This window comes from Bufo gargarizans, chromosome 3 (assembly GCF_014858855.1).
Source record: "Bufo gargarizans isolate SCDJY-AF-19 chromosome 3, ASM1485885v1, whole genome shotgun sequence".
Classification (NCBI taxonomy): Eukaryota; Metazoa; Chordata; class Amphibia; order Anura; family Bufonidae; genus Bufo; species Bufo gargarizans.
The window spans coordinates 230,838,932-230,866,156 of NC_058082.1; the positions used below are offsets into that span (position 1 = coordinate 230,838,932).

The 27,225-nt window shown below is 42.3% G+C and overlaps 1 protein-coding gene across 1 annotated transcript in view; it reads left to right on the plus strand.

The window, feature by feature from the left end:
* The window catches only part of TM9SF2 (transmembrane 9 superfamily member 2), a 48,674-nt gene that overhangs the window by 20,478 nt on the left and 971 nt on the right, over positions 1 to 27,225 (plus strand). Inside the window, exons 5-17 of the mRNA XM_044285564.1 lie at positions 2,968 to 3,095; positions 5,667 to 5,796; positions 7,046 to 7,170; positions 8,625 to 8,736; positions 10,165 to 10,244; positions 12,978 to 13,086; positions 15,514 to 15,646; positions 16,224 to 16,343; positions 17,329 to 17,386; positions 17,676 to 17,835; positions 21,184 to 21,335; positions 22,550 to 22,661; positions 24,166 to 24,337. Of these exons, the coding sequence (XP_044141499.1) occupies positions 2,968 to 3,095; positions 5,667 to 5,796; positions 7,046 to 7,170; positions 8,625 to 8,736; positions 10,165 to 10,244; positions 12,978 to 13,086; positions 15,514 to 15,646; positions 16,224 to 16,343; positions 17,329 to 17,386; positions 17,676 to 17,835; positions 21,184 to 21,335; positions 22,550 to 22,661; positions 24,166 to 24,337 (1,591 nt within the window). The remainder of the gene's footprint in view (positions 1 to 2,967; positions 3,096 to 5,666; positions 5,797 to 7,045; positions 7,171 to 8,624; positions 8,737 to 10,164; positions 10,245 to 12,977; positions 13,087 to 15,513; positions 15,647 to 16,223; positions 16,344 to 17,328; positions 17,387 to 17,675; positions 17,836 to 21,183; positions 21,336 to 22,549; positions 22,662 to 24,165; positions 24,338 to 27,225) is intronic.

A 27,225-nucleotide genomic window follows, 5' to 3' on the forward strand; every position in this document is an offset into this window, starting at 1 on the left:
TGCCGGTGACATTACTGGGCTTCCTGGAAGCCCCATGGAGAACCCAGTTTGTCACCAGAACTCCTGAAAATGTCTTTGCCCTGCGTGATTTAGTGCATGAACTGCTCCGATGCTTAAGTCAGGGGGGCTGCCTGGGTGAAAATGGAGGAATGTCTGGGTTCAGAGCTGACAACCCCTTTACCTGTATCGATCGGTTATTTAGCAAGCTGTTTGTTTGCATTCAGAAGATGTGCAATTGCCCAGGACAATAATCACTAAATACTTTTCACTGTTTGCTCGTTGCTGTTATTTGCAGTTCTAACGACTGGCAGATTTCTGATTTAGATGAGATTTCTTGGTGACTAATGATACGCTTTCAGTCTGACGGATTGGAAAGTGGTTTATTTGCTCTCTTTTATTATCATTTATTTGAAAGCGTCATTAAAGGGGTTCTGCAGTTCTCTTAAACGATGATCTATCCTCTGAATTGATGATCAATATCCCCGCCGATCAGCTGTTGGAGAAGGCAGCAGCGCAGCCTTCTTGCTGTTTACCGCAGGCCCAGTGACGTCACAACTAGTATAATTGGCCTGGGTGTGGCTGAGCTCTATTCAAGTGAACAGAGCTTAGCCCCACCCAGGCCAGTGATACTAGTCGAGACGTCACTGGGCCAAGAGAAGGCCGCGGCACTCCTAGAGCGCCGCTTCCTTCTGAAACAGCTGATCGGCGGGGCTCTCCTGGGTGTGGGACCCCCCACCAATCATATGCTGGTAATCTATCTAGAGCAGGGGTGTCAAACTCAAATTCATCGGGGGCCGCATCAGCAGTTTGGTCACCCTCAAAGGGCCGGTTGTATCTGTAGGATGTATACGGTTGTATACTGTATGGGGGCAGGGGCCACAGGGTGACGTTATACTGTGTGGGGCACTAGGGCAGCCCCAAGGTGACGTTATACTGTATGGGGGCCACAAGGAGACGTTATACTGTATGGGGGCAACATGGAGACATTCCACACCCCTGAAAGTGGAGGTTTCCTGTGTAGAACGGCCGGCGCCGCTTGAGGGCAGACGTTCTCTGGCTTGTAGGCTGCCGCGCATGCGCTGAAGAGGCGGCTTTCTTGTGTCAAAAAAAAAAAAGCGAGAATAAAAGGTGAAGGGTGGCGGCTATGCGGGCCACATGACTAGGTCTGGCGGGCCGGATTCGGCCCGCGGGCCTTGTGTTTGACACCCGTGATCTAGAGGATAGAGCATCAGTTTAAATGAACTGCAGAACCCCTTTAATTATATGGCTCTGTACATCTAAGGGGGGGTAGGCATACAAAATCTAAAATAACACAAGTACAACAACCATGAACTTGGTATGAGACTAGTACAGAGGGGAGAGGTCCCTGCCCTAGAGAGCTTACAATGCAGAGAAGGGGAAGAACGCAGTAGGTGAGGGTGAAGGCTGCTCATCTGGCTGTGCGGGGGCAGCATGCTTATTACAGGTGGTAGGCATTCCTGAAGAGGTGGGTTTTCAGGTTGCTTTTGAAGGTTTGGATGTTGGGGGAGAGCGTATGGGGGGATGCACATGTTGTAGACAACAGGAGAACAAAGAAGGTTTTTTTGAGGATCAGAGATTACGGGTGGGGATGCATCTGGAAAGCAGGTTAGAGATGTAAGAAGGGGACAAGTTGTGGACGGCCTTATATATAGTTTGTATCTTTCACTGAATTTGCTGGGCAGTGGGGAGCCAGTGAAGGGATTGGCAGAAGGTAAGAGGGTAGAGGTGGATTAACCGGGCAGCAGAATTGAGGATGGATCGGAAGACTGCAATAGTGCTCAATGGGAGGCTACCGAGGACTATGTTGCCGTAGTCCAGATGGGAGATAAGAGCATGCACTGATCTCCAATAAGGTTTCTCTCATGCAGCATGTTCCTTGAGTGCATTATACAAATAGTCCCTACAAAATCTCATGAGAAGGAGACTCCCACTGAGAAAAGCGGATATCTCCTCCTCCATGCTCTGAATTAACATATATGGCGCCAAAGCTTCAGGGGATCACAGCAGGGCAACCTGAAGGTGTTTAAAAAATCATTCCTGCAGCATCAGTGGAGGTACTCTCCAGGTACTCAGGAGAAAAAAAAAACATGAAAGGTCCTCTTTAAGCCCCCACGATAATAATCCTCCAATATTAACCCAGTCATAATTCCTTTGTTGGCGCCCTGCCAGCCCCGCTGATGCTTATCATGTAGAAAAAAAACCTTGCCGCACTGTGTCATTGCCTCAGTGCTCAGAGACTGTTCTGCACAGTTACTGCTTTTGCTCTGCTCTGGACTGGCACGCAGTATGGTTTCTGCTTGGAGGCGGCGCAGCCTGTGATCCGTCTTTGCACGCCCAGCTGGCTGGTGAAGGCCTGAGGCTGAGTGAATGTTATTGACCCGGTGGCAGGCAGCTCACTGAATGGCGATGGCAGGATGTGTAACAGCCTGTTTACCAGTGCCCTGGCTGCTGGGTGCCCCCTTGCAGTTTGGCACCAGAGGCAACCATTCACGCTACACCACTGAAGGAAAGTGCACCTCCTCTGTTTTCCTCTGAGGCTTCAAGGCTGTATGTGAGACAGTTAAGCTTGCTGTACACATAGGTTCGGCTGACCCCCTCCATATACATGCATGCTCGGCTGACCATGCACGTGCCCTGAGTGGGAAGAAAGCAGCTGCCAGGCTCCCCTGGCAGAGGTTTATCTTCCAGAGAAAGGATTGGGCAGTTGAAGTTTAGATGCCAAACCTTATCTCCCCTGACATCTGCCATTTGAAGGAGACACCGGAGGACCCCATACAAGAAATAGGCAGCTATTTATTCAATGTCGCAGAGAGAACCTAGAAGACAAGATGGTAGACTGACTATATTTGGTTGAAGAGGCGTAACATTTTTCTTTAGTTGGCTATGTGATTGCAGAAGTCGGATTGCTTCTTTTAAAACTTAAAATATTATTCTGTTCATTTGCAGTTTAAATTTAAGGAAAGCAAAAAATGTGAGGAAGTATGTACCAAAACGTACACCACCACAGATACTCAGAGTAAGCAGAAGCTGGAGTTCTTAAAGAAGAGCATGCTCCTCAACTATCAGCACCACTGGTGAGTGCGCTTTATCAACTTTCTGATGGCTTTTCTTGATTCATTGGGGTTTGTGAGCTGTAAAGGGGAGGGTGGGGGGTTGGGTTAATTTAGGCCTAAAAAATAAAGGGGTCTCCTCTGCCCCTTGCTGTTAGTTTGTCGTGTAGTGAACACGCTTCTCATTACAGCGGATGTCCTGCTGATTTCTGGGGAAGGGGTTGTCTCCAAGAACACTTGAATGGTTACTTTGAAGAGAAACACGTCTCTGGGGTGCCACCTACTGGAGTAATGGAGGTAGTTACCTTGTGGTCCTGACCTTTTCCCAGGCCTAGCAACAAAACAAGTATATCAGCCAAACCAAGAGCTTTTTTTTTTTTTTCACGCATCAGTTCTAAGGTGCATGAGAATCGCTGCATGTCCTTTAGGCTACATGCACACGAACGTTTGTTTGTTTCCGCGTCCTTTCCACTTTAATTTTTTTTGTGGATAGCATGCAAACCCATTAATTTCAATGGGTCTGCAAAAAAATGCGGATAGCACACCGTGTGCTGTCCGCATCAGTATGTCCGATCCGTAGCCCTGCAAAAAAATAGAACGCCCTATTCTTGTCCGTTTTCAGGGTACTTTCACACTTTCAGCAGAGGATTCTGGCAGGCAGTTCCGTCGTCTGAACTGCCTGCCGGCAAAACTTATGCAAACTGATGACGTTTGTCAGACTGATCCGGATGCGGATCCATCTGACAAATGCATTGACATGCCGGATCAGTCTCTCCAGTGTCATCCGGAAAAATGGATTCGGTGTGTATATATAAAAAAAAAAAATTTGCATTTTTTTAATTTATTTATTTCCTTTTGGTCTGCGCATGCGCAGACCAGAAAGCTGGAACACTTAATGCATTTCAATGTAAATTAATGCCGGCATTCCGGCAAGTGTTCAGTCTTTTTGGACGGAGATAAAACCGGTATTATCTCTGTCCTGAAATGGCAAAAAGACTGAACTGAAGACATCCTGAACAGAGTGCTCTCCATTCAGAATGCATGGGGATCAGTTCTTTTCCGGTATTGAGCCCCTAGGACGGAACTCAATGCCGGAAAAGAAGAACGCTAGTGTGAAAGTACCCTTAGGCATTGTTACAATGAATCTGCGGAAAAACATTGTGGCATCCGTTTTTTTGGGGATTTGCAATTTGCAGACCGCGAAACGCATACGGTCGTGTGCATGTAGCCTAAATCTGTGTTTTTCACGCAGCCATGGTCCCATAGAAGTGAATGGGGCTTCAGTGAAAAACGCATTGCGTCCGGATGCAATGTGTTATTCACTGATGTTTTCCAAGTCTTCAGTTTGTTTAGACAAAACTGGCTGAACTTGCTTGCAAAATGGTGCGAGTTTCACTGCACGCACCCGGAGCCAATCCGTATTGTTCGTATGAAAGAGGCCTTAGGGTAAACAACACCCCTAGACCTATGACAAACCTCACACCCTGCCCTGTACCAGGGAGAGGCAATAACTCTGAAACGGCTGTCTGCAGGTGGGTCTCCTTTTCCAATTGGAGAATGCTCTTTGTTTGGCTGGTATCCTTAGTTATCTTGAAAGGCCTGTAAAAAGGATAGGCATTCTCATTTAGGTAGCTATCCTCCACTAGGGGGCACTATAGAGGTTGCTTACTACCCCCAAGACATTTGAATGGTGGAATGTAATACTATATTACTACTCGGTGCAAAGCAACACCTTTAAACATGATCAGTCCCCTCTCCTGACATTCTGGAACATCTTTTCACAGGACTCATTCGGTGCAATGTGCTATTCCTCTGTTATTTCTTCTAAAAACTTTAGTAGTAATTGACTGTGCTAATATTTCTCTTGTCAAAGGACTGTCTCTCTGACCAGGCTGATGGTAACACCCGGTTTTTAATGGAATCACAAAACTTCTAGAAGGAGTAACGGAGGAACTGCACAAAGCAGGACTCTAAGAAAAGAGTCTCCAGATATTTTTTAAGTGTAGAATTGTTTAGTAAAAGGATGAGAGCTGGTACTGTCCTCTTTAAAGGGTTTGTGGCGGCCAGAGGTGGCTGGGCTTTCACAGCAGAGCGGCCTGTGCTATGTAGTTTTTGTAACTCTCGTAGAAGTGAATGGGATTTACAGAAACTTTATAGCACAGCCTACTTTGCTGATTCCATAGGTGTCTGACATGGGAGTAATGATTTCATGGGGTTGTCCAGGATCTTACTACTGATGGCCTAGCCTCAAGATAGGCCATCAGTATTTGATTGGCAGGGGAGGATCGGCTGTGTAGTGGACAGAGCTGCTCATATTAAAGTGAAAGTAGTGCTACTAACCAGCCCTGTTTACTGCACAATGGATGGATATGAGTAGTTGCGGTGCTGACTTCCGGCTCGAGCTAATCAGCGGGAAGCGGACCCCCACAATCCGATATTGATGGACTATCATGAGGACAGGCCATCAATAGTGAAACCCTAGACAACTCCTTTTAAGCACACCATCCAGCATTACAATCCTATTGTTTAGTGTGACCGGATAGTCGTGCCTATAAGCTTTGTTTAACTTTGCTTTTACTCCTTTTATAATTTCAGGATCGTTGACAACATGCCGGTAACATGGTGTTACGAGGTAGAAGACAAAAAGAAATTTTGCAATCCTGGATTTCCTATTGGCTGCTACATAACAGAGGAGGGGCATCCTAAGGATGCGTGTGTGATCAACGTATGTATTTCCAGTACAGAGGTCCTAACCCTATTCATTTGTTTCAAGGTGACCATTGTAACTTTTGATCACAACTCTATGGAAAACTAGTCATTGCTTCCATAGCTTTAAAAGTGCCTCTGTCAGCATGATCAACCCTATTAAACCAGACATACAGCTTGGTAGGGTTGATCATGCTGTTGAAAATATTATCTTTCTTTTGTCTGTATGTTGAATTGCAGCAGAGATCCCTGTTTTTATGTATGTGCAAATGAGCACGTTCAAGCACCAAGGTGCTGGCCAGAGCCCTTGGTCAACACTTTTGTAAAACCCCTGTGCACTGCCCACTCCCACCCCACTTGATTGACAGGGCTAGAACTCTCATCTAGCCATGAATTCTCATGTCTGTGCCGAGTCGGCATAGGGACTGTGTACTTGTGCAGTGGATCTACTGCTCCTTCCTGAGCTCACCAGACCTTCTTTGCAAGTGTTGGGGCCTAGAGGCAACTCTGTGCTTGCACAATGAATCTGCTGCTGCATCCCGAGCACATCAGACCTACTGCACAAGTGCCGAGGCCTTGGGGCAATTTGCCGTTATACAATGCACCTGCTGCTGCTTCCCGGGCCCCACGAAGCAGCTTCAGGTCCTGTGCGTAAGCGCCAAGTCGCTGAGCTGTCGCGGCGCAGGCGCAAGAATACAGGACTAGTTGAGGGGTTTAGCCCTGTCAATCAAAGGGGAGTTGGGAGTGTGCAGAGCACAGAGGTGTTACAAAAGTGATGCTCCAATGGCTCAGGGCAGCCCATTAGTGCTCAAACTTACTCTTTTGCATATAACTTAAACCATGGATATGTCTGCAGCGAGTCAACATACAGACAAAAGAAATGTATTGTTTTAATTAGCATGATCAATCCTACCAGGCAGTATGCCGGGTTTAATAGAGTTGATCATACTGACAGATACTTAAGTTGGCGAAGCCAGATTTCTTCCCTTACTTCTAAGTACTAGCTGCTGAAAGCTGTAAACCATGTTCTATAGTGAGGACAGCAGTCTCTGTGTACCAGAAAAATGAAATGGTACATGTTTGTTTGCTGGATCTTCCAGTCAGTCACATTCACTGCAGATTGTCACTTTTGGCTTTGAGTATGGATCAAGTTACACTAGAGTCTATTGTATGTTGAGTATTGTAAAATACAAGCACTGTAATATTTACCCATGTTTATGCTAGTATATAGTTAATTGTTTGCTATAAAAGTACTATTTTATTCACAGTCCGAATTTCACGAGAAGGATACATTCTACATCTTCAATCATGTGGACATAACTATGTATTACCATGTTGTAGAGAATGAAGGGCAAGGATCAAGATTAGTAGCTGCTAAGCTAGAACCCAGAAGGTAAGAGAAATGCTTGGTTTGTTGAGAATCCTCCGGTGATTCAGTATCTCCTGTTTTCTCAGTGCCCTGTAATAATTAAATTTATTGGAGAATTCTTCTTACTGTATTCACATAAGTTACATTCTTCTTCTGAACAGTACAATAATAATTGCTGCCTTAGTTATTACATAATCATATTTTTGGAAATCTGAAGGATTACAAGTACATGAACAAGTTTACTTTTAAGCCAGCATTGGCTGGTAAATTAAGTACAGAATTGTCTGTTTCTACTGTACATTAAAGAGGTGGTCCGGCATTTTCATTAAAAAAAAAAATATTTATATTTTTAGAATGCTTTAAAATAGTTTGACATAATACGCACCTTACTGATCCTCTACCTCTCTTATTCTGACAGATCCCATGACTATCTTTGTACTTTACGGTCCCTGTCAACTGGGACATGTGATCAGTGAAATTGCGGGGCTCCAAATGGTTACCATGGCAGCCTGGATGCTTCTGAAGCTTCCCGGACCTGCCATGGTGGGCTACCTGCTAAACGGTGCATGAGGCACAGCTTAGCAGCGAGTGTGGTATAATCCCATTCAGTCTATTATATCTATTAGGGTGAATGGGAAAGGATCAAAAGATGCCAGGTTGTAGCCCCCTGAGGGGATTAAAAGTTAAAATTACATATTTAAAAGTTTAAATAAAATATATAAACAATAAGAAAATGGGTATCACTGCTTCTGAAAATGCCTGAACTATTAAAATTATTTTTTTAAATTAACGGTGTGGTGAACGCCGTAATGTAGGGAAAAAAAAACACTATTTGCTCCCCCCTCCTTTTAATTTTTTTTTTTTTAAACGGTGATCAAAAAGTCGTACGTGCCACACAGTGGTACCAATAAAAAAAAAAAACAACAGTTCGCCCCGCAAAAAACAAGCCCTCATACAGCTCTGTGAATGAAGTATACAAAAGTTATGGCTGTCAGAAAATGGCGATACAAAGAAAAAAACAAAAAATAAATAAAAACTTATACAAGTTTAGTATCTCCCTATACATATTGAGACGCAGAATAAGAATGTCATGTTTGTAGTGCCCAGTGAACGCTGTGATGTCAAAACCCCAAAAACCATGGCTTAATTTTTTTTATATTTTTTCCCTATTTTCCAATAACAGACTTGGTAAATTAAACGTAAGACCTACAAGATTGTTTCCTAAACGGGGACAAAAAAAAAAAATGCCCATAAAAAAAGATATCAAAAATATGTCTTAGTTTTACTCCGGCCGCCTCTCGGCATGTTTGCTGTGCTGCGGCCAGACCTCCCGCCGGAACAGCCTGCCAGAGAAGGCTGCCGCTAGTGTGAACGTAGGCGTGTGTGTGTGTGTGTGTGTGTGTGTGTGTGTTATGTATGTATCATTTTTTTTTATTATTTTCCATTTATAAATTGTCTCCTTATTCTACTTTCTTTAGCTTCAAGCATACTCACCCTGACAAACCTGATTGTTCTGGACCTCCAATGGAAATAAAGAATACATACACTGGAGAAATTAAAATCAAATACACATATTCTGTTTCATTTGAGGTCAGTATAATGAACTATATTAATATGAATGCCAATAAGTATTACAGTATTGAATTGGGGCCTATATTCAAAGAGCAGAGAGAGACCTATTAATCAGGTGCCACAAAGTTTCTCTCAATCTTCACGGGCAACATGGTGTACAAATAGCACGGCAGACGTCTTATTCAGTCTCTGCTGTTTCTTTATATACATTTTAAATAGCTATACAAAACACAAAATAAAGTGCATGTGAAAAAATATTTGAGCAATAGTGTAAATCTGCATATGTTCACTAAACGGACTTTGTCCATATTTATCGATAGTACATAGAGCCACATGGCTGGGGTGAGCGCTTGCATGACTGCGTGCAACTGATATGTTTTAGGGGATCTTCTCTATGGACACTAAACTGTGTGAGTGTGTCTGTGTCTTTTTTTGTGTGGGGGGAGAAAAGAAAACCCCTCTAAAGTCGCACTCCTACAAAAAAATGTTATTCTCTGACCTGTCATGTGCTGGGGAGCTGGCGGTCCTTTTACTTACTGAGCGCTCGGCTCCCCGCACGCCTTTTCTCCCCCAGACTTGTGCATTGAATGGTGAAGCAGAAACCTGTCTTTTTCCCTGCTTCACCTTTCAGCCCTGCAGACACAGATCGCTGTGCTGGCAAGTGTAGGAGGAGCCCAAGAACCTGCCTGTGCGCTCCTCCTATACAGTGCTGCAGTGCGATCTGTGTCTGCAGGGGAGAGCTGGAGGCGATGTGATCTTCAGGAACGGGACAAGGTGAGTAGTTACTGTTTTTTTTGTTTTTATAAACCCTGAGGGTCACAGGGAGAGCATTACTACTGTGAAGGGGCACAATGTTTTAAAGTTTCGGACCTGTCTCGGGTGCCAAACACCTTTTAGGCATGCCACTAACATGATGTAAACTGTAGTGAAGGTAATCGTTTCACCAGTGACTGTAATAACCTCCCCTCTGAGCCTTAGCTGTGTTATGTGACCAGTAAGTCTGCTCTCCACCTGACACAGGACAGGAAGTCAGTTACTTCTCTATTCATTCCTATGAGACTGACATTGAGGCTTCCATAGGAATACATACAGAAACTGACTTCCTGTCCACACATAAGATGCTGTTATTGGGAGATTCAGTGTTGGTCACATGACACAGCTGAGGATCAGATGGGAGGGGATAACTCACAAATACAGTCCCTGGTAAGAAGCTTACTTTTATCACAGTTTACATAATGTAGCTTTCTAACAGGTCAGAGAATATACATTTTGTGGGAGTGCTGTCACACTGCTGGCTGCAATCTTCTCATTTTTGAGTTCTTGTGGACATAATTTACAGAAGAAGTAAAATAATACCACCACCATGTATTTTGGTTGATTAAGTTTATTCTATATAATTTTTTTCTGGGCTGCATGTGACTTTCTTACTGTTTTGCTACTGTTCAGGAGCAAAAGGACATCAGATGGGCCTCCAGGTGGGATTACATCCTAGAATCGATGCCGCACACGCACATTCAGTGGTTTAGGTAAGTACATTTGTGTGTCCATAATGTGTAAATTTAAGATATAAAAGGGGTCTGTCACCAAGAAGTTCACTGTTAAAGTAGGCACACTGCTTTGTAGGACTCTCTCTTCTGAATGTCATGATCCCTTTTAGTTTGTTGCAATTGTACATTTAGGCTAGGTCTACACGACGACATTTGTCGCGCGACAGGGCGCAACAGTTGTCGCGCGACATTTTGTTGCACCAATGTCGCGCGACAATTTTTATAATGGCAGTCTATGGTGTCGCACTGCAACATGCGACATGTTGCGACTGCGACGCGACAGTCGCTGAAAAATCCATCTTGAATGGATTTTCTGTGACTGTCGCGTCGCAGTCGCTGCATGTCGCATGTTGCAGTGCGACACCATAGACTGCCATTATAAAAATTGTCGCGCGACATTGGTGCAACAAAATGTCGCGCGACAAATGTCGTCGTGTAGACCTAGCCTTAATCCATATGCAGATGAGCAGTTAAGTGCACCGAGGGCCACTCTTGCTCCAAAAGCCTTCCTCTGACCGCCTCTCTTGTAATGATGCCGGTCCTTAGTGAAACTAAAATTCTATATTATTTATTTTTCCATATATTTCCATGTGTACGGGCCGTGATACTGACCATTTTTTTAATATACCTAAAATACTGAAATTGTTTATTTCTATTAGAATAATAGCTCTAAAGCAATGCCTTCTTCTGTTTACTTAACACTGTCAGTGTTGAGCAAGTCTCCACAGTTAAGTAAGTAGAAGCCAGGGAGCGTTGCTTCTGTTCATATACAGCTATTTTCTTAATACAAATGTGCGATTTCAGTAATTAAACTATATTTAAAAAAAAAATCTCACTGCCCCATAACATAAAAAAACAGTTACACTTTAATCTGTGGTACTCGTATACATACAAACATGCCTTTTGTGGAGCTTTTCTCAGGAGTTGTGCAAATATTAACTTTTATTTAGTCAGATTGTGCTTAAGGGGTTCTTAGGTCCCATAGTGAAACTTTTGGGTACTCTGGGCAGATTTAAAAAAAAAAAAGGCATATTTTTGCCACATATACCTGTTTTTCATGTGGTCACCTTCCTTCCCCTGTTTTTGGCATCATGGCATTTATTTTATTGTGAAATTGATATTTTTATTACCACAGCTTATTGTGCTGACTCCTTGTAAGGTGTATTATAGGGATGGAGAGGGAAGGAACAGTGTAGCAAGTAGAGCAAGCCCCGAGAAACCTTACAGAGAAAAGTATGCCGAGTGGTTGGCAAGACCAGCAGGAAGCTGAGCAAATCCGGAAGTAAGCCAGTCAACATCCTGCCATAATGCAGGGGTTCCGAGAACAAGGGAAGGAAAGTTTTTTTTGACCTGAAAAATAGGCATATGGGGCAAAATATATGGAGTGTTTGGGGAACTCTAGGCAAAAAAAATCATTATGGGACTGGACAACTGCACAAGGTAGAGTCGCTGTGAAGCGCTTTCTGCATTGAACTGCTTAATAGCCGATCCCCCTGTACTCTGCATTAAAGCTGTAGTGGTCTCCTGGTTGGATGATACAGCTGTCACTCAGAGGGGAGGGGTTGTGAAGTGGCTCAGTAAATTATTTATTATATTTTTTTTTTTTCGTGTACGGAATGTTTTTTGCGTTCCGTATACAGGACTATTCATGTCAATGGGTCCACAAAAAAAAAAAAAAATGAACACATACGGAAATGCCTCTGTATGTCTTCCGTATCCGTTAAGTTTTTGCGGAACCATCTATTGAAAATTTTATGCCCAGCCCAATTTTTTTTCTATGTAATTGCTGTATATTTTATACGGAAACAAAAAAAAAACGGACCGCAAAACACTGAAAAAGCCATACGGTCGTGTGAAAGAGACCTAGGGCTGTATTACACAACGCGATTCTGCTGGTGATTTTTGGGAAGGAAGCATTCCTTCCTGGCAATCGCCTGCTCTCTAGCAGAGGAGACGACCTCCACAGCATGGAGAGGAGCGATTTATTATACCCTCACTTGTCTCCATGCTGTCTAGTTGTTAGCCGGCACCAGATCATGATTAGACACCACGATCTGCCACCAGCAAATGATGATTTTTTTTTTTTTTTTTTTTTTTTTTTTTTACCCTGTCAAAAGATTTGGATTGTCCGATGAACAAGTGTTTGTTCGTTCATTTGGTAATTGGCAGCAGTATTATACAGCCAGATCATCGCTAACTAGTATTACTATGAATGTTCGTTAGCAATGATTGGCCCGACAACCGCCTGGTTGTAATACAGGCTTAAAGGGGTTGTCTCACTTCAGCAAGTGGCATTTATCATGTGGAGAAAGTTAAAACAAGCCACTTACTAATGTATTGTGATTGTCCATATTGCTTCCTTTGCTGGCTGGATTCATTTCTCCATTCTATTATACACTGCTCGTTTCCATGGTTATGACCATCCTGCAATCCAGCAGTGGCGGTTATGCTTGCACACTATAGGAAAAAGTGCTGGCCTGAATTTCAGGGTGGTCGTAACCATGGAAATGAGCAGTGTATAATGTGATGGAAAAATGAATCCAGCCAGCAAAGGAGACAATATGGATGATAAGAATACATTAGTAAGTGCCTTGTATTAACTTTCTGTGCATGATAAATGCCACTTGCTGAAGTAAGGCAAAAAAAAAAATTGCAGGTTCCCATGTTGCACTGATATGTGTATTGATAACACGTTTCTTTTGTTTTCTTTAGCATAATGAATTCTTTAGTGATTGTTCTCTTCCTGTCTGGTATGGTTGCCATGATTATGTTGAGAACACTGCACAAAGATATTGCAAGATACAACCAGATAGATTCTACGGTGAGTATTTGCAAATCGGAACCATTATATAGGTAATTCTGTACAGTCTGTTTGAAATGAGCCCATACATTATTATTATTATTTTTTAAATATAAATATAAGTAAAAAAAAACAAAAAACTTTAACCCCTGGAGATCAGAGCCTAAAATCGGGCATGGCTCCCTGTGCCCCTGCTGCCCTCTGTGCGGTTCACCACCCTCCATATAGCTGACACTTTGCTGCAACGACCGAGATCAGCACTGGCACCCATCCCCGGCGTGTAACTCCTTAGATGCCGAGGTCAGTAGCCACCCGCGGCATACATGGGGTTAACAGAGGGAGGGAGCTCCCTCTCTTCCCCATCGGGCCGCTGCAATTGCATGCCATGGCAACTGGATGCCTTACAAAGGCTGACTGTCTGATCAGTGTAAAACTGACAGTACTATACACTGCCATAGAAGAGTATTGCAGAGTATAGTGCAGCCATCAATCAGCCCCACTGGATCTTCAAGATCCAAGTGGCACTTGATTAAAAAAAAAAAAAAAAAAAAGTGTAAAAATAAAAGTTAAAATGTAAAAAAAAAAGTTCTAAAAATGTAAATGGGGAAAAAAAATTGTCTTTCCCACATCCGCTTATTTACAAATGATTGAAAAATAAATTATACATGATTTGTATCACCGTAAGAACCTGATATATAAAAGGATCATGTTACTAATCCCACGTGGTGAATGACGTAAAAAAATAATAATGAAAACCAATGAAAGAATTGCTGTTTTTGTCACCTCACCCAAAATGATACCAATACAATACAACAACACCTCTCAAAAAAAACTCGCAGCTTAATTTGTGGAAAAAAAAAGGTTATGAATGTTAGTAGATGGCAATGCAAAATATAACCTATTTTTAATGATTTTTTATTTATTTTTTATGCTGCAAAAGTAGTAAAACCTAAAGAAACTATATAAGTTTTCTATGGCCATAACCGTGTCAACCCACTGAACAAAGTTATCACATCATATATATATATAATGCCGGATCCAGCCCCAAGTGTTCCGGCAAAACGGATCCATGCGCAGACCTTTTAAAAATGAGAAAAATAAATAACAACCGGAAAGACTGATCTGGTATTGCAATCAATGCATTTGTGAAACTGAACAGCATCCGAAACCATCTCGCAAATTAATCCGTTTGCGTCTGGATCCGGCAGGCAGTTCCGGCGACTGAACTGCCTGCCTGGAATCCTCTCCTGCAAGTGTGAAAGTACCCTAAGATAAGTAAAAGTGTTCCAAAGTTATTACCACATAAAGTGAGACGTGTCAGATTTGAAAAATAGGGCTTGGTCATTAAGGCTAAAACTGTCAGCAGAGGCGAAGGGTTAAAGCTGTAGCACTGGGATTTTTTTTTTTTTTTTTATGAAAATGTTTTACTATAGTTACATGATGTGCTTAAAGTTCAACCAATGTATGGGACAGGATGTGGATGAAGGGAAAGGGTAAAGCTTATGTTTCCTCCATTAATCCAGAGAACGGATAGGAAACCAATGAACCGATTTGTCCAAAACGGGAAAATTTTATTTTTGAAGCGGTGACCGGATCAATATTCGGAATAAGAATTCTTTACATTTAAATAAACGTGAATGTTTTGTTGTAAGAAAGCTCATGTAGTGGCTAATCCCAGATTCTACTGCTATGTTCACACAGTGGATTTTGCCATTGAATGGAGCTAAACCTGTAGTGGCATCTGTCTGTTCCCAGTGCTGGCAGCTGCTCAGTGGGGGTGCAATCAGATACTGATTGGTCTATCCTCAGGATAGGGCATCAATATCTAAGTACCAGAAAACCCCTTTAATCGTGCACCCCCAGACTTTTCTTCTTAAGGTAGAAAACTATAATTCTTTATATTTTTCTTCATAACCTAAAGCCCATTTGCCCAGTACCCCTATTTAAAATGGGCACCCCAGCTGCCTTGCATCAATCCCTTGGCAATGTACCAGTCTCTGGAGAATCTCTAAAAACAATGGACACACATGCCGAGAATTGGCTGGATGAAAACCTATTTGTCTGCCCGATTCTCAAAATATATGCCGGGTTGCGGGGTCTCTGCCGTTCCCCATTATACTTAATGCCAATTCCAGAGAGAACTGAACTGGCAGGCTGTTCCCTGTCGGAATAGCCTGCTGGATCTCAGAACGCTAGTGTGAAACTAGCCTAACATGTATATATGTAATGAAGTCACTATTTTTTGCGTAAGACCCTGGGGCAGATTTATGAAAACTATCTAACAGAAAACGGGGTTTATGAAAAGCTGGGCTGTAATTGGTTGCTTTGGGCAGTAGACATTTTATTCCTTTAGACAGTTTCATAAATCTTCCCAACTGTGTCATAGAAGATTATATGATGTATGTAGTAGATGTGAATAATTATACAAATTGTGTGTTTCCTATACAGGAGGATGCTCAGGAAGAGTTTGGTTGGAAGCTGGTGCATGGTGATATCTTCAGGCCACCCAGAAAGGGCATGCTGCTTTCCGTTTTTCTTGGTTCCGGCACTCAGATCTTAATAATGACATTCATCACGTTGTGTAAGTATGCATTGTCAGGAGTCTGTTATGCTGAAGGCTAGTAATATCATAGCTTTTAGGAACAGAATCTGTACAGCTTTTCACCCTATAAGACGCACCTGGGTTTCAGAGGAGGAAAAGAAGAAGAAAAAATATATTTTCAGAGCTCAGCTCAGACCCCCAATATTAATCAGCCCTCAGGTCAGAGCCTGTTAGACCCCCAATGTTAGTCAGGCCCCTGTTCAGACCCCCAATGTTAATAAGGTTCCTATTAAGACCTCAGATAAGACCACCAATCAAACCTTAGATCAGATACCCAATTTTTTGATCTGAGGTCTAAACCACCGCTACAAGCTAGATAACGTGCACATAAACATTGAAGATGCCACAACGCTCGCACAAGTGCCGCAGTCTCTTATCTTTTCTTCTAACTCTGTGCCACTCCTCTAGTATTCCTACTAGAAGTGTACATATGAATTGCCAGCAGTCTGAAATAAAGGTTCATCTGGGTGTTGCCAGTTGGGGGTTTAGTAAATCTGTTTAAAGTATCTTTATAAGTCTGCAGTGCGTTTAAAAAAAATTTTTTTTTTTGTTTCAGTTTTTGCATGCCTGGGATTTTTGTCTCCTGCTAATAGAGGTGCGCTAATGACGTGTGCCGTTGTCCTGTGGGTGTTGCTTGGTACTCCAGCTGGTTATGTAGCTTCCAGATTCTACAAATGTGAGTAGATAAAACTGCAATAACGACTTGCTATATTCACCACATCCATAAAGGTAGATCTCCCTGTATTCAATGGGCCAGATTCATCAAAGCCTGGCTGTGTACACTAGGCACGATGCTGGATGCTGTGGCTGATTTATGAGAAGGTGTAGCATGCAGCAGGTCATGCTCCTGACCCAAAATCTACGCCTACCCCTGACTGGCGTAGATTTCAGTCGTCTTCACCAGAAAACTGTCTCATTCAACAGGTAATAGAATAATTTGGACGGACACCTAAATCATTGGTTGCTGCTAGCAGATGGTGCTGCCGACAAACAATTATTTTGTGTGGGGACGAGCAATGGCATTCGGGATCGCTCCTCCTCATACTGTGGAGGGGATCATTGCAATGTAGCAGTGTTCTTTACTGGCAAGCAAGTGATTGTCAGGAAGGAACTGTTTCCTCCTGACAATCATCTGCTCCATCGGACCATGTAGAGGGCCTTAAAGGGAATGTGAGGGGGAAAAAAATGACCCCCCCCATAGGTCAGAAAATGACCTATTGTTTAAATCCAATTTGTATGTTAAACGTATTTTTTAATAATTTGATATTTTTAATTTTCCTTGTTAATATACATTTAAACAAAAAACAAAGTCCTGCAGTTTTTACATTGGTCACGAAGCCTAATACCGTATTTTTGCCCTATAAGACGCCCTAGGTTTTTGAGGATGAAAATAAGAAAACAAATATTTTGAACCAAAAGGCAAGATGACAGCCCCCATAATCCTGTTCAGGAAATAGAAAATCTGTAATCGTAAAATAAAATCAGATTAGAAGAAAAAGACTGTGTTGCTATCTAGTTTTAACTGACAGGAAAGAAGCTTCTTTTAAATTGTAGAAGTGTCTTCTGTTCTGACCCTCCTTATGTACCTCGTACTCCGCATTTATAGTAAGTGGACTTGTTATGCATCGTGATTACAAGTCTATCTCTGTCTCTCTCTTTAGCGTTTGGTGGGGAGAAATGGAAAACCAACGTCTTGCTGACCTCCTTTCTCTGTCCTGGGTAAAGTATTTTACAAAGCTATTGTAATTCAGATGCTATGAAGTGACTTGTAGATGGCTGGTGAGGCATAATGTGTGTGCAGAACATACCCAACCTGTAGCAGGAGCAAAGTGAACAAGCACTTAGATCTAATGGGTACAGACAGATGGACTAGTCATTACAGCGCCTACCTGCTGTTGTAATTTGTGTCATTTTGCTATTAAACTGATCTAAACGTTGAGATAAGAAAACGCTTTCTTCAAAACATATGTATGACTCGAGAATTTTTGTTGTCATTTTTACCCTTTAGGATTGTATTTGCCGATTTCTTTTTGATGAACTTAATTCTCTGGGGAGAAGGATCCTCTGCTGCCATTCCATTTGGCACCCTTGTAGCCATCCTGGCATTGTGGTTTTGCATTTCTGTCCCTCTCACGTTTATTGGCGCTTATTTTGGATTTAAAAAGAATGTAAGTACAATGTCCTGCTATTCATGTCTGTCGTCTATTAGACAGCTCCATGCTTTAGCTGTACAGTTTATTAGGAATACAGTACTTAAAGGGAACCTGTTACATAGTATGTGGTGTCTGAAGACAGCATGTTATAGAGCAGGAGGAGCTGAGCATATATATAGGGTTATGGATTTTTTTTGTAATTTATTCATTTTTTATATCCATGCTCAATCTGGGCTTTGACATCAAGATGGCGGTCCTATCAGTGATTGACATCACTGTGTATACAGATAGGACCGCCTCCTTGATGTCAAAGTCCAGAATGAGCAGGAATTTAAATGAATGAAATAGAAGTTGCACTGACTCCCTCCCCCCCCCCCCCCCCCCCCCCCCCCATTAAACTTTATATCAGTCTGCTCAGCTTCTCCTGATTTTTAATGTGCTGTTTAATTTTGCCTAAAACAGTGTTCCTCAACTCCAGTCCTCAGGGCCCACCTACCAGTCATGATTTGAGAATATCTCACAGAATGAATACCTGTGGTAAGTCCTGATGGATGGACCCTAATTATATCGCCTGCTCAATACTAAGGAAATCCTGAAAACATGACTGGCAGGTGGGACCTGAGGACTGGAGTTGAGGGACCCTGGCCTAAAATATATCAAGGCTTCCTGTTCTTTGAGTGCAGGTGCATGGGCCATAGACACACTGGACGGGAGAGGACCTCATTGGCTTTTATTGGAGAGTTTTCTAGACATACTCTGATTTGTGCAGAGGACAGAAGGGAGTAGATAAGCTGTGATATCAACTGATGCTCAAAATAAGACAGGTTATCTTTTCACACGCTGTTGAAAAATACCCCAGCGTAAATTGACTTGTGGGTTTTTCGTCAACAAAAATGTTGAAAGGAGGGAAAAAAACAAAAAAAAAATGATCCCAGCAGCGATGCCACTGCAGTGGTGGGTTCCAGAGAAACTTGCTGCTAAATTTCCATGATGGAAAATCACCAACAGACTCACAATATGGGAACATATCTTTTAAAGGTGCTTTCTGGCTTCATAATATTGCTGGTGTATCCTCAGTATAGGCGATCTGTACCAGATCAGTGGTAGTCCCACTCTCGGCAGCCCTGCTGAACAGCTATAAGAAGAGGACGTGATGCTTAAAAGCGCTGCAGCCTCTTCAGTGTTTAGGGGCTGTGCAGGGTTAATACATTTCACTCCCATTCAGGTGAACAGGGTGAAGCTGTAATTATCCTGAACCATTGCCACTTTGTAGAGTGGATGCAGGAAAACACTGAACAGTCTCCAGCACTGGCATGAGCACCATGTGCCACTCAAACAGCTGATCTGTGTGTTGAGCATGAGACCTCCACCAATCTTGGAGCTCGTTCACACGACCGGTGGTGTCCCGTGTGAACGAGCAGATCTGCAATATGCGGGCATCTTTCCGTTGTCATTCTGCATCACGGATGCGGACCCATTCATTTCAATAAGTCCGCAAATCCGGAACGGAAGTACGGAAGCACTACGGAGTGCTTTCTGGGGTTCCGTGCCTCCGCACCGCAAAAAGATAGAGCATGTTCTAACTTTTTGCAGAACGGAGGGATCGCGGACCCATTCAAGTGGGCCTGTCCCAATGAAGGTACCCATGCATTGCAGACCGCAACTTGCAGTCCACAGCACGGGCTTCACGTGTTCTTGTGAACGAGCCCTTATACCGATGACTTATGCCATGGACAGGCCGTCAATATTCTGAAACCAGAAAAACCAACTCGGATGTGTGGCACAGGTGATAACTCTACAAATATATTAAAGGGACACTTCCATCAGAAAGGAACATTTTATAAAAATAAATATTCATTGAAAATATTTATTTTTTAGTATTTGTGGCAGATTTTTCTTCATTTCGGCACTATGCCATTGGAAATTAAAGTTAAAATATTGTTCTTCTGTAGCAGTCAGCCTAATTTATAAGACCTCCTATATAAATAGGTAATTTATTGTCCTCTTACTGTTGCTATGAGGGAATGTTATCTGCGGGGTAATCCTTTTTATAATGGGTGTAGAATTACATACAATAGGCGGTATGACATCTGTTGTTCACTTTGTAGGCCTAGAAAAGGATGTCCATAAAAGATCACTGCACTTATCAGTATAATGTTTGATTCTATGAGTCTCTATCACAGGGATGGCCTGACTGAAAAAGTTGTTTCTGCTGTGCTAAAAGTCCAAACAAAAGAGCAAGTTAAAGAGCCAGGAAAGGCGGTAGAATAGATGGACTTCCAAAAATGATATCCAGAAAAATATCCACCAGTTTTTATTTACAAAAATTGAATATTCACATATAGGTAAAACATTTCCTGGGGGTGTCCCTTTAAGGACTCGTGCACACAAACGTATTTTCTTCATGTCCATTTCGTGTGTTTTTTATTTATTTATTATTTTTTTGTTTTGTTTTTTTGGACTGTATGCAGAACCATTCATTTCAACGGACAAGGATAGGATTGTTCTATTAGGGGCCAGCTGTTCCGTTCCGCAAAATCCGAAATGCACACGGACGTCATCCGTATTATCTTTCTGTAGATCTGTTTTTGCGGACTGTAAAATACATACGGTCGTGTGCATGAGCCCTTACTGTAGGGTCATCTCAACTGCAAATACATATTTTCAGGGGACTTGGAAATAAAACCACAAAACAAGGCATTTGAGATCTCGAGTAACAAAACGCGCGCCGCAGCCAATCTATTTTCCATATTTAAGAAGGATTAGATTTTCTGCCCTTGCTGACAGCAGGATGCCTCTGATTGTGTGGTCTACATGATTGAGGAGCAAATTACTGCAGAATTGTTCCTTTTCCACTAGCAGGACCAACAGATTGTATCACATCTAGTCATGAATGGAGGAAGCGCGTGTTGGTTTACAGCTATTTATATAGAGAAGTGTTTGAATAATCTTTAGAACCAAAGGATATTTCATGTATAGCAGTAATCTATTTGCGGCTGTTAATGTGCACTCATGAACTTGCTCTGCAATGGGTGACTTTGTGCTGTGTCTATGTATTCGGATTTAACCCCTAACTGGCAGATGGTAGGGAAATGTTGATTTTAACGCAATCATTTGTAACCAGCAGGTGAGTAAGGTCTGCCACCTTAGTGCAGATAGATTTTTAACTACAGGCTTTGATGGGTTCAGCTTTTTGTGCCTTTTCATATTGGGTTTGCCATTTGATGTCTACAGTAGTTATTTGCCACCATTAGAGTCAGCATGAACGCCAGAGGAAAAAGCTTGCAAATAGGATGGCAGTGAAAAACTGAGATTTTAAATGACTCTGTAATAATGCATTTGCTTTCTCTTCTTTCCTTTTAGTCTATTGAACACCCAGTCCGCACCAACCAGATCCCTCGTCAGATTCCTGAGCAGTCATTTTACACAAAGCCATTACCTGGTATCATTATGGGTGGAATTTTGCCCTTCGGGTGCATCTTCATACAACTCTTCTTCATTCTTAACAGTATTTGGTGAGCTGATTTTTCTCTTCGTACACTGTGCACATTTCTATTTCACTCTGATATTGCCGAGGAGAGGACACGTGAGCTGTGATCTAGTTAAGATGGGAGACAAGTCTTCTAGATAGAGGAAGTGAGAGACATTACTTGGGAACCATGAATTAAGGACTGCAAGGTCATCGAACTCCCAGACACCCGCAGTGAAATTGGTTTATGCTGTAATTTTCTTTTCAGGTTGATGGCAGTTACTGGAGTTGCAGTTTTTATAATCCGTATAAAAGGCCTGTAGCTTCTTTACGTATTTAGATTGCTCAAGCAATTTAACACTCAATATAAATGTAGTATTCTCCCTATTAGTGTAATGAGGGTAATGAGCTCCGTAGACTAATGCACAGGAAGGACATCTAGCAGAATAGACCGTTAAATGAATCTGGTTTCTCGTTACCTCTTATGACTGGCCAAATTCTTATATCGCTAATCATCCCGGCTCTCCTCTACACATGTAATGTATGCTCTGTTCGGGCCAAGGGTGCATGTGTTTTCAGCAGGGAAAGGGGAGTAAGCTGCTGTCATTGGCATGTTAAAATTCAACATGCCCAACCTTTCTGTGCCCCAACCTCATTCGGTGGGGGATCATCAAGATGCCCTTCTAAAGATAGTCTGCCATTTGCACCGAAATCAGCAGATTAATCCAACTATGTGTATAGACATTTATGGTATGTTACTGTGTTCACACAACAGATTCTGAAAATACACCACAAAATTCAGTGTGGAATATGCATTTTTATTTTTGAACGCAGTTTTTGACTTATTTTATTTTTTTAAACACTGGGTATTTACTTCAGTACAAAACTGCATTTTCGGACCTCGCAGACACTTACCATCTTTTGGCGCATCCCATTCATTGCAATAGGAGATTCAGTGCGGATACCGCCATAAGATAGGGCATGCTGATGTTTTTCCATGTGGCTCTTCCCAATGAAATGAATAGTAAGCCGCTTTGACGTGTGATTTTGAGGTGGAAATGCACCAAAAACTCTCTGTAATCTGGCCCTTATAGGGTATTGGAGGTCTCTCGATCCCTATCTGACAAGTGGAAAAAAAACACAAACTGATAAAATAAAATGACTTGTTTGTAATACTTTGCACAAATTATATACATAGTTGGTGTCTGATCTTATGCTCATTGATTGACTTTGCTATATTTCTCCCTTCTTTTCTTCTAGGTCCCATCAGATGTATTACATGTTTGGGTTCCTGTTCCTTGTATTCATTATTTTAGTTATTACGTGCTCAGAAGCAACAATATTACTCTGCTATTTTCATCTGTGTGCAGAGGTAGGATCTTACAGTTTACATCAGTGCTGAATGTTGACTCGTCCTCGACTGTTTGGGGGTTTAGTTATACCTTTTAAATGACTCTTAAAGGGGGTTTTCTCTTGAAGACAACCTTTTTTGCAGACCAGGTTGGTCCATCTCCAGAAATGACAAGAATTGTATTATTGCGGGGAAGCTGGTAATCTTCCATGTAAGGGGAAATGGTAATAAAATTCATGGCTAGCTAAGTCTGCTATAGTGAGTGTCACACTCTACTGACTTATTGAAGGGGGCCCCCATGATGTCCAAATTCCCGAAACAGGACATGTGGGAAAGGGCTTTTCTCAGTGACACAGCCCCATTTAACAAATTTATGCAAGGGACTGTATTTAAAAACAGTTTCTGATCTTAGGGGTTGTTGGAGATAAAGGAAAACTCCCCCAGATGTAATAAAATAATAGTAGATTATATACCCAGCACTTTAATCCCCTGCTGTTTCTAGTTCTTAAGCTCTGGTCCTCACATTTAGTTTCCGTTAAGAGGCTGGAGGGGTGATGCAGCTGTATATGGCATGTGATCGCTGCAGCCAATCTATACTGCTGAGGCCTATAAACAAACTGGAGGGGAGAACTGGGGCTGCAGCGCTGAAAATTACAGGGGAATTAAAGGGATTGTCCAGGATTAGAAAAACATGGCTGATTTTTTTTCTAAATGGCACCACTCCTGTTCATGGTTTGTGCTTGGTATTTCAGTTGAGCTACATTGGAGCCAATGGAGCAGAGCTGCAATACCTCACTCAACCTGTGGACAAGTGTGGTGGTGTTTTTGGGAAAAAACAACCATGTTTTTCTAATCCTGGACAACCCTTTTAAGTATGTGTTATTTTATTTTTATGTCATGTTTGGGGCCCTTTTGGAGGAGTTTTGTTAGAACCTGGCAACTTCTCAAACGGAATTTCAAATAGTGATGCTGCCTCCAATGTGTAGAAAATGTAATATACACTTTATTGTTTCTATAACTTATTTTGGGACCGTACCTTTCCTTTTGTCAGTTTGTTGTACTATGTAGCTATTGAGATGGCAAAGCGCTTCCTTTACACAGCAGTCTCATAAATGGTGAATCTAACATTGGGCACGTATGGGCACTAGCAGTCGCCCAATCGCAGAGTGAAATCCGGGACCTTGGTTCTCATGACAAGGAGGCCATCGGACAGCCCCCAGTCATCATACATTTGTCATCTATGCCAAGGATGTCCAACCTGTGGTCCTCCAGCTGTTGTAAAACTACAACTACCACCATGCCTGCTGCGGGGTGTCAGGGCATGCTAAGAGTTGTAGTTTTGCAACAGCTGCAGGATGGGCATACCTGATCTATGGTAATAGGTGCTTTCTGTGGGCCAAGCCTTTAAAGGTTGCATACTGTCCGTCTGAGGAACCAACCCCCGATGTGTTTTTTTTTTTTTTTTTTTTTTTTTATATATGATGGTGATCTAATACAAGTCTTATTTTACTTTTTTCTCACCTAGGACTACCATTGGCAGTGGCGTTCATTTCTCACCAGTGGCTTTACTGCAGTTTATTTTCTTATATATGCAATTCATTACTTTTACTCCAAATTGCAAATTACGGGGACGGCTAGTACCATTTTGTATTTTGGCTACACTATGATCATGGTTTTGATCTTCTTCCTTTTCACTGGTAAGTTCTTGTTTTGTACAGTTATGAAGTATACAGATCTTCCTGATTCCAGTCACTGAACGTTGCCTTCCCAGCATGTTGAATTGTGTGTTTGGTGGAACAAAGTCTTCTCTGTAGGTCTTTCTGCCAAAATTAACCGATACATAAATGAATGGAGCGGTTTGTTTTTCTAGTCAATGGATGATGGACACAAGTGGAAGATTTTCCATTTGTATCAGTCATTCAGTCCATTTAACTGATCCACTTTTTTTTCTCTCTTCCTCTAAAGGAACAGAATAAGGGCTCGGGCACACGACTGTATGTATTTTGCAGTCCGCACAAAATACGGATGATGTCCGTGTGCGTTCCGTATTTTGCGGAACAGAAGGGCTGGCCCCTAATAGAACAGTACTATCCTTGTCCATAATACAGACAATAGGACATGTTCTATTCTTGTGCGGAACGGACATAGGGAAACGAAACTCACAGGGAGCAACTTCCGTCTTTTTTGCGGACCCATTGAAATGAATGGTTCTGCAAAAAAAAAACTAAAAACAGAATGGACACAAAGAAAATACGTTTGTGTGCATGAGCCCTAATGGAAAATTTAACACCGATGTGAATTGAGCCCTAAAGGGGTTATGCTATGGTTGATGTAAAAGAAAAAATGAAAATCGGGCATCATATAGTATATGACAATACCTTTCTAACAGCTAGAACCAGCCCTGAACCTCACATGGGTGCAGAGATCTCCACATTCACTGCTCCAATTGCTCTGCTAGATTGTCTTCATCTCAGGGGGGACATGTCCTTTCTGCTGCAGCTCTCTGTCACATATGACAGATGAAGATTTAAACTGGGCACGTTCGACCAGCTCAGTGAGACGAACAAACGGGAGGTGGCGCTATACATATTTTAATGAATAGCTCACTGGCTAAACTAAATTTTTATTTGCACACAATTACAAAAGTATTAAGATCCAGGTGCTGGTTTGAAAAATATAGAATGTTTTGTGACACAACCCCTTTAAGCCGTTCATATTGTGGGATAAAATTCATAAAGAGCAAATGCAAAGAAGTCATTATTTTCCTATTAATGTCGGTAATTACCCTCCACTGAAAAATCAGCCCATTCTAGCAATACAGCAATGTCGTGTGCCTTACTAAAGGAAATGGTAGCAGTCGCGAAAAAGGTCCCTAAGCTGTATCTGCAGTGAGCACCATTCTGGGTAATTTGCTTTAATGTGAATGTAATATGGGCACTGGACTGATGCTGGCATAGATTTCTATGATGCTGTTAGTTCAGGTCATTAGGCCGGGACATTCTGCAATAATACAGACCCAAAAACTAGCCTATCACCTCTCCTGACATGTCTTTTTTTTAGAAACTACTTGTATTCCTCTCGTAGAAACCATCCTGGAGCATCTATTCTTATGACTATATGTTGTACCATTCATCTATTATTCCTACTAGAAATTTATGAATGAAGTGCCTGCAGTTTACAATAAAAGGTTCATGGAGATACATGCAAAGATTATCTAGAATTATTACATGGGGAATGCAAGTAGATATTAAGAGACATGTCAGGAGAGGTGACTAGTTTTCTTTAGGGTTCATGCACACGACTTTCATATCGGATGCGGACCGAAACCACGGTCATGTGCATTCACATGGCTGATGTCCATGTGACATCTGTGTTGCATTTATTTATTTATTTTTTGCGGTAACAATGCCTATCCTTGTCCGCGAAACGGACAAGAATAGGACATGTTCTGTCTCTATTTTTACAATTCTGTTCCTAATTATTGAGATGAGCTCTGTAATTTTCCAGGGGTTTCCGATTCCTAGCACCCTAACCCTGGGTTCACACCTGAGCGTTCTGAAAGGAGCGCTCTGTATGCGCGATTGTACGGGCGTTTGCAATCGCGCATACAGAGACAAGCGAACGCCCATTGTCGCGCGTTCCCGAAAGTCTATGTACGGGAACGCGCGACAAAACGCCCCAAAGAAGCTTAAGAACTTGTTTATGCGTCGGGCGTTTTTCAGCGCGTTCGAACGCGCTGTAAAACGCGAAAATGTGAACCAGTCCCATAGGGAAGCATTGGTTTGCATCTGTTATGCGTTTTACAGCGCGTTCGAACGTGCTGTAAAACGCATAAGTGTGAACTTGGGGTAATGATCAGTTGTATATTACTCACATCTTCGGCAAGAGCAGAGCTGCAGAAACTGTGCAGTTTGGTTCTGGCAATTGGAAGGGGTGCTAGCAATCAAGAACCCCCCTGTCTGATATCGGTAATAAGTCCTGGAAAACCCCTTAAATGTTCATGAACTTAACTATGTCTCATTGGTGAGAAATGTCTAGTTCTCATGTTATCAGCCCCCCTCCCCTTGCTAATTGCTTTTCACTTTGCAAAATGCCTTAAACCTCTCCAAGACCGGTGCATCTCCACAGGATGATCATATTACACATGTCAATGCAAGTCTCTGGAGAGGGGAGGGTGTAGGAGTGAGCATCGTGAGACGCACACGCAGACTGCTGCAGCAGCTACATGGGCGGAGATATAAACTTCCTAACCGTTCAGGTTATTACCTCTATGTAATGTCCTCCATGATCCTGAGTAAAAGAAGGCTAGAAAGCATATTCTCCTCTACTTTCTGTGTGCAGTGGATGAAAGTTAGGGCTCTTTCACACGAGTGGATGCCGTGCGGGTAATCTGCTGCGTGAAAGAGAGCCAAGCCCTGTTTCGGACAACAGACACGGAGCAGTAACATGATTGATAATGCTCCGTGCCTCTCTGTGATCTTTTTACTACAAAATCAAAGTGAGATAAAATCTCACTGTGATTTTTGTAGTAAAAAGGTCACAGAGAGGCACGGAGCATTATCAGTCATGTTAATGCTCCGTGTCT